Source organism: Anarrhichthys ocellatus, unplaced genomic scaffold (assembly GCF_004355925.1).
Source record: "Anarrhichthys ocellatus isolate YVR2014 unplaced genomic scaffold, GSC_Weel_1.0 scaffold6, whole genome shotgun sequence".
NCBI classification, from domain to species: domain Eukaryota; kingdom Metazoa; phylum Chordata; class Actinopteri; order Perciformes; family Anarhichadidae; genus Anarrhichthys; species Anarrhichthys ocellatus.
In genome coordinates, this window is record NW_022280036.1 from 4765438 (window position 1) to 4773865 (window position 8428).

At 40.9% G+C, this 8428-nt stretch overlaps 1 protein-coding gene across 9 annotated transcripts in view; it reads left to right on the forward strand.

Annotated features, from left to right (window-relative positions):
* Positions 1-8428, forward strand: part of esrrga (estrogen-related receptor gamma a) — a 66873-nt gene that overhangs the window by 4534 nt on the left and 53911 nt on the right. For all 9 annotated transcript variants that reach the window (XM_031846302.1, XM_031846293.1, XM_031846297.1 and 6 more), the window contains exon 2: positions 6256-6414. In XM_031846302.1, coding sequence (XP_031702162.1) covers positions 6257-6414 — 158 coding nt within the window. In that variant the 5' untranslated portion in view covers position 6256. The remainder of the gene's footprint in view (positions 1-6255; positions 6415-8428) is intronic.

Consider the following 8428-nt stretch of genomic DNA (forward strand, 5'->3'; position numbering starts at 1 on the left):
AAGAGCAGTAAGAGAGACTGCACCAGCTGTGACACACACACACTCACTGCAATTAGCCATTACACCACACTGACGGTGAAGCTGAACGTGTGTATGTGAGTGTGTGTTGTGATTGAATGCCAAAGCGCTGATTGAAAGAAGAGAGAGAGAGAGTGATATATAGTGAGAGGCAACGCCGCTCATCTCATCTCATCTCATCTCGTATCCTTCCTCCCCTTCCCTCGCTCCACGCCGCTCATCCGCTCATTCCTTGTGTTTTGTCATCCATACATCAAAATGTGCATTCATTGATTATTACTCTTATAACAATCTATCAAATCATTTATGCCATGGCTAAGAATTACTCCTTTTGCTGTTACGAACTGTTCTGACGTTTCTACTGAATGTAGCAGGGCAGCTTCGAGTCTTTGCCACTGTTTAAAATGTAGCTTTCAGCGTCAAAAGCCTGTGTTATTTCCCTTCTTTTGTACCATTTTAACAGGTTTTCTTACAGATCTGTCTGTTTAATTTGAGATAATATTGACTTTTCTTAAATTATGTTGTATTTAGCTCTGTTATTGCACTATTACTGCTGTGGCTTTATTTATTTTAGTAAAGGAGTTACTAGCTGTTCACTGGGTAAATTATTGAGCTGCGCTTCCAAACAGGAGACCGGTGTATGTATGAGTTTGTGTGTGTGTGTGCGCGAGGGCGCGCGCGTACGCCCATAGTGTCGTGCTCAGGGCCTCTAATGCTGCCTCTCACCTCTAATGGGAGGAGACAGCGGAGACCGGGCCACAATAGAACAGATTTAGATGGAGAGGTGCTGTGTATGCGTGCGTGTGTGTGTATGTGTGCAAGAGTGTGTGCGCATGAGTTAAAGAGGATCGAGAGAATGATGCAGGTTCAAACGTCTTGTCTGTTTTTTGTACTTTCTGTTTTGCTGTTCCTCTCCCTCTCTCTTCCTCTGTGTCCGTGGGGAGAGCCCTATAGATCGGCTGGTTGGACAGTTCTCCCCCTCTACATGCCCAGGCCTTGTATAGTATGATTAAATTGTCAATGGTTCGACAGTGTGTAAGGGGGTTCAAAAACACAACAGGGGAAAGATACAGTAGAAAGCGACATGGAAAGAGACTAAGAGGGAGAGAGAGAAATGAATGACCATGTCGCCTTCCGACTGACAGTGAAATATTCCTCCCCTCATCCTCCCATCATGCTTCATGTGTGTGCCTGATGGGGAGAGAATGACAAGCCAGCCCACCACCCCACCTCTCTCTTTAGTTTTTTTTTAGTCTGCCTCTCTCTGCTTTTTCTCTCTCTGTGCATCCCTTTCAGTACTTTGCATCTCCGTCGGTGTAATTTACCAACTTTATCGTGCTCGTGACAAATAAGCTCCATTTAACTATCCTACAATAGCCTTTTCTAAATCAGAGAATAGTGATTCAATAACCACTGAGAAGCTTTCATACACCGAAGCGTAACACTCGTGAGATTCTATTGATAAAGGAAAAATAGTGAAATGTCTCTTAGTGCAAATAGTTTAGTACATAATGTGTGCCTGTTTGTGTAAAATAGATAAGAAATGTATAGATAAAAGTTTCTTTGGTGTGAGGAAAGGGAAAGGTCTCTAACAAATCTGTTGAGGATGCAGCTCATCCTGCAGATTTACAAATGGTGTTCCTGTTTCTTTGCCCCCACATTACCCCCCCCCCCCCCCCCCGATTCATCTCAGTCCCTTGCAAATGTGCAACACTGTGGCTGTGTGTGGCTGTAAAAGAAAAATGTTGCGTGGGAATGGCCCATGTTTCTGTGTGCACTTTTATTGTGTGTTTTAACTCTGTGTCTGCGGCAGAACGGGCAACATGACTTAAGTTGTGCTTGTGACATTGTAGAAACTAGCAGCACATTTTCATTTTCATATGTTGATCTAAGTCTCATATTTTACATAAGCATTATATACGCAAAAAATATACATGTGGTTATAAATAGGAGCTCCACAATCGGCCTTTTTCATAAACAAACTAAAGACCATATCTGACCAGATATGACAACGAACGAGCACTTTATGTATGAAGAAGTGCAGAAATGCCCACAGCGTCGATCACCGTTTTTGAACTTTTTCAGGTATGTCGTTGCGCTTCTTGTCCTCAATAGCTGTGTTCCTCTATTAGGCTGATACGCACTTTTCTTGACCTCCGCAGACAATCCATTTCCCCTTTATCCCCTTCTTCCTTCACCATTCCCCCCCCCCCCCCACACACACACACACACACTCCCTCCTCTCCCTTCCCACACACTCCTCCCTCGTGAAGCTGTCACCTTTCTGCACCCGCTCAGTCCCTATTAAGGCCGACAGCCCATCTGCCGCCTGCCCCACTAACAGCTCCCGTCGCTAACGCTAACGCGCACACACATCCACATCCACTCAGACACACAAAGGGCTGCAGCGTCGAACCCCACCTGCCCTGATGCACATGCCATTTGCCCAGAGAAACATAATCACACACATAAATATGTTTATGCGCTCAGTATTTATGATTATGTAATGATCAATTTAAAGTCTCCCCAACACATACACAAATACATGTCGTTGTTAGACTCTATTTATGACACTTGATATTTTACAAATACGTCATTATTATATCACATATGCAGATATTACATTTACATTTTCAACAATTACATCTCAATATATTAGGAATAACAGTACAATGTGTACAGTCTCACCACATTTCAGTACCTAGGAGCCTAGTTTTTAAAAGAAAAAGAGCCACAGTTTTATTTATAAGACGCAAGAAATTGAACAGTTACATTTTTTTTCCTATTGCGCTTTGTCCAGTTTGTGTTATTGCAAATTGTTGCAGGCAAAAGTGTGTATTTATGCTCTAATGAAGCAGAAGAGGTGGACTGGATTATTCTGCAAATTCATTTGTCGTCTTAGTTTTTTGTTCATGATTGTATGTAACGTTTGTTTATGAATGTTTATGGAACTACACATATGTGGATATTTATGGGATATGTGACTGGAAGACATCACACTGCCCTGACGAGAGGGGTAATTAGGTAGGGCAGTTGCAGCCCTGTGCGTATATGTGTGTGCATGTGTGTGTGTATGTGTGTTGTGGCATTTGCTCCCTTCAGGGATAGGTGCGTTTTGCATTAGCAAGAATGGCAACTGTCTCATCAATCACTGCATCACCATGTCACACACACACACACACACACACACAGAGGCGCACACACACTTATTGTGTCATGGTCATTCTGTTCACAGATGGGCCAGCAACACATGAGTGAGTCACTGAGCATCAGAAAGACACCCACGATCTCCCTACTTTTATACACTCATACACACACACACACACACACACACACACACACAAACCTCACATCCATTGTGTGTGCGTGTGTGTGCATGTGTGTGCTGGTGCAGCTTACATGTAGTGACAGGAGCGTGAAACAGGTCAGGTAGAATCACATAGGTTAATACTCCTCTCCTTTATTCTCTCCTTTTACTTTGTATGCAAGTGTAATTTATGACCTGAGCTATTTATTGTGTTGATGTGTAAATACTTTAAGCTTTTGAATGCTTACAATGAATAAAATTAGGCAGAGACTAAATTTGATATTAACTGCCTTTTTAATCATAATTATTACTGAACCAATACCGCGTGTACTTCTTCTCTTGTAAAATGACCCTTTATTGAATAGAATAACACACGGCTGTTGATGCCTGATTTAAATGATTGTCTGCTGATTTCAAGATGCCTCTCAGCCTAAATATAATCTTCTGGGATGAATAAAGATATCGGTAAAAATATCCAATTACCTTGCCATAAGGTATGATGTATTAAAAAAGTGGCTGGAGGTGAATTCTTCTAAATAAAAAAAAAGCCTTTTGCTGTTTAGCTTAAATATTGAAATTGTGATTTTATTTCAAAACCTGTTAAACTCAGACTTTCTCTCTAAAGTGCATCTCATAGTTTGTGGTAATGAGGATGTAAAGCTAAATAAGTAAGTCACTTCATTGTTATAATATCAGTTGAATGTGTCCCTCTTTCTTCCCCTTTATTTACCTCTACTTCCATTTACTGTCTGTTGTGTTTGCCTGCAGAACGACACAATTCACATAAAGGCTTGTATGCAACGTGAAAGACGGAGATGAGGAAACTAACAACATCATGTATACATGGTAGTGGGTGTACCTTAGTCTGCTGTGACACCGGGACACTCCCCCAATAAAAAAAAAAGCAGTATTAAGTGTTGCCTGTCTATACAGCATTGTGACACCGCAACCAAAGCCAATAAGTGTCTGAAGCAGCAGCAGCAGCAGCAGCAGCAGCGAGATATCGATTCCTCCTTTTCACCAGAGTGGAACTAAAACCTACATATTACACACACTGGCCCTCCACCTCTCACTGAGCCAACCCAGCTCTGTGGATGGAGGGAGGGTGGCTGTCAGACGAGTGATTGGTCTGTCTACCTGTCCGACTACGTAGCCCTCACCTGAACCGCAACCCACAGTGGGACACCGTCTCACACACACACACACACACAGCTACGTACACACACATTTCTGTGTGGTGTGTGTTTGTGTGCTAAACATGTGTTTGTGACACATACCAACATCCTGCTCTGTTTACGGATACACAAAGTCTGAGATAACACACACATACACACACACTGACATACACACGTGGTAATGACAGGAAAAGTCCAGCTAAACCAAAACAACAATAACTGAGGAGAAATAAGATTATGACTAAGCTCCTTGCATTACTTAAACAGCTCCCAGGTTTTTTGATTTGACATGAAAAGATTGGTCAGTATTTTTCATAAACCAATGTAAAAAAATACTTTTTCACTTTGTATATTTCTCAGCAGAGTTTTAAAGTTAAATATAGATATTAATTTATTCCTCCCTTTTTAGGCCCATAATCATTTTATAATTGTCTGTCATTATGCAAGAAATACATAAAAATGCTCAAAATGTAAAGCACAGGGAGGCCTCGAGCATTGCCAGCAGGCGTCTCTAATGCAGTATTTTACAACGATTACCAGTTGTGTTCTGACAATTGTTCCCCAGTCCAAATTAGTTCCTGTATTTTCTATATGTTGTCCGACGGTAATGAAGTGCTTTTCTTCCCAGCAGCCCGCTCTATTCTCCCCTGATGCTTTTGTTTAAATATAGGCCACGCAGGCCATTTTATTATAAATGGCCTTCTCTCCTCTTTGACGTCAGCTTTAAGTATTGTCGGTTTTTTTCGCATGCCGTGTTATTTTTTTATTTATTTTTTTGCAATGGATGGTTTTGATTCTGTTGCCCAAAGTGACCTTATCACCCCGGCGACAGCTCCTCCCCTGACGACAGTGCTGGTTTTGATTGACGGATAGCAGTCCCTCCTCGGGTGCTTTTACTTTTTTATTCCCTCAGTCTGAAAGCCTCTTTGTAAAGGCTAAAACTGATAAAACTCCTCTGACGTTAAACACAGCCAGGGTGTGCTTCAATTAGCAGCCTGAAGCATCCTCCACATCTAGCTCACGGACATGTATTTGTCAGGAATTTCTTAACTCATTCCAGGACAAAGGTCTCGTGTACTGGTCTAAAGGCACACTGTGCATCTGTCTGGCTGACAGCTTGTCTGTCTGTCTGCTCGTCGGTGCCCTCAGCATGTCGGCCTGTGCGTCGGTCTGTCGTTCCACATGTCTTCGAACCTGACTGTCCTATCTATCTAGCATTTGTGATTGACTTGAGAAATACACTCTTTTTTTTGTTTTTTGATGAAGTGTGTAAAGCAATAGTAAACAATATAATACATGACCTGTGTCACATTAAAAACAAAACAGTTAGTGTAGTAGGGGTATATTTCCCCTAGACCTGTGTCCTGCCTGTGCACGACTACACAACTACTGTACTTAGTTGTATACTGTCACCGTCTGCGTATTCTGTAGCTGTTTGTTATGTGACCTGCGGGCATTAGGACAAACAAAAAGCCAACGCTGAATGTATGTGTGTTGCGTGTGCATTAGCTTCCTTTGTAACTCATATTTATTTTATTATTACATTTTTTCTTTTTTCCATCCATTTCCCAAAAGAATTCTCCACATTCTTTATAGTATGTTTTCTTTTTTTTTTATAACAGATTTTGTATTTTTTACTTGATAGTAAATAGTTTGATAGTTAATCAAACACCCCCAAAGTAGCATTAAAAAGGTTATGTCTCCACACTGGCTGTATTTTCACCCCTTCTTCTCTCACTTTGTCCCCGCCTACAGAATGAACTTATCGAAGGGGCCATTGGTGAACAGCAGCAGTGACGATATCTCCAAGTCAACCTATAGTAAATGCGGCGCTGGCGCCTGGAGGATGCACCAAAGCTACGATCCACTGGAGGCCAACCACATGAGAGACGCACATGCCCTCTACAACCCCAGGTAAGACCCAATGAAGAGGGGACCAAAGACACACAAAAAAGGAAGGACAAGAGTGAAAAACGTAGAAGAAGGAGAATCTAGGAATCTGTTCGGTTCAGTTTTACACAAAAGGCACACTTGACCTCTATAAACCGCAGATGAAAAAGAAAGGAAAGACGAGCACTTTGAGACATCAGAAGCCAGTGTTTTCAGTGGTCCATCTGTCTGTGAGAGAGAGAGAGAGAGAGAGAGAGAGAGAGAGAGAGAGAGAGAGAGACATAGTGCTGAGAACGTTTCTCTACGATCTATTAAAGTACGAGGGTTATATATTCTGTATGTATCTTTTCTTCGTCTTCATTTATTAATTTCTTCCGCCAAGTATTTCTTCCTTCCCTTATGCCATGGAAGAAGGCTATATGTATGAACTGATTGAAGTACCTTTGACATTTTCTGCAGACAAGTATTTATTAGATTAGAAACTTACTCTTTGCAATAAGCAGATTTACCTCTTTTAAAAGCATAGCCATGAAAAAAGCAGAATCAGCAGTTTGTATTTTATCTGATTTTCTTTTTTGGAGTTAAAAAAAATGCATGGGTTCATAGAGTAATAATAGTGCTAAGATTCCATATAATTACAAACCCTAATATTTCTGATTATCAGTGACAGCAGGCCATTGTCCACGGTGAGGCCCAGTCTAAGCTTTCACTGTATTTGGTGTACGTGTTAAACCTTTGCTCAGCAATTTTTACTTGTAACTGAGCTATAAATATTTAGAAACCATGGCAAAGAGAAGATAAGAGAAAGGGCTTTATTTTCTGCCTCATAATAATATTTAGTTTCGTGTGTGTGTATGTGAGCAGAGTCTACTACCAATTCTGCTTAACACGTTTTACTCGGTGTTCTAAGACAAATGTTTTATTTTTGGAATGATGTACTAATACTGCTACATATTTTTTTTTCTTCACCTGTAACACCATCTTTGTTTAGTTATATTTTACGGTATATATATGGGCCATCAAAGGAAAGCGAGATTCAACATCTGGCTCAAGGACACTTCAGTAGTGCAAATGCATCGCAGCACAAAGACTTTAAATCCTATCATTTGGTTGAAGGACAGTCACTATTACCATAACATTAGTCCCCTATGCCATCTGCATTTGCAGTAAAGCATGAAAAGTTTAAACTAAAGGCCCATTTTTACAGCTCTAAGGTGGAAAGCAGTTCTACGTTTGTATTGTATGAGGCAGGTGAAACTGAGGGCTGCCTTAGTCCATTTTTAGAACATAAACTGTAAATATGCTGCTTGTTTCATGATGAAACACAGTAAATGTGTGACGCATTACACACACAGGCAGACTTTCCCTCTCTTCATATTCATCCTCTCACTCACTTCCTCTCTCACTCTTTTAATCATTGTAAGTTTTCTCTGGAGAAGAGAAAGAGCCCCAGATTGCAAAACTTTAATTTGTTTAGGCATGTTTGTATTCTATTTTTATTTTCTCACCTGAGAGTGTCGTAACCCAGCACTGCCAATCATTTTCAATTATCATTTGATTAATGACATTATTCAATTCCATTGTAAACACAAATAGGCTCAGATATGCCTGCAAACATTTGTAAAATATTTGATGTGTTAAGATGTGCTGTCTGGATGTTAGTGACATAATGCTGCATGATCTCACAAACCGACATGGTTATCTTGATGAACATTATCATGAAGAATGTTTCTGTTGTTGCAGCATATAAACACACTATTGATTTGACCATTGATCACAGGCTTTTGCACAGCCCTGTACATTTCAAAGTGTGTGTGTGTGTGTGTGTGTGTGTGTGTGTGTGTGTGTGTTTCTGTGTGCGCACTGTAGACTGGGAAGTCTTAGTCCAATAGGATTTCAGGGTTAGTCTGGGTCAAGCCAATTAGAGGTCTGGCAAGCCATTCTCACACAGACTCTCAGCCAATCACCATGAGCAGTGTTACCTGCACAACGTGTGTGTGTGTGTGTGTGTGTGTGTGTGTGTGTGTGTGTGTGTGTG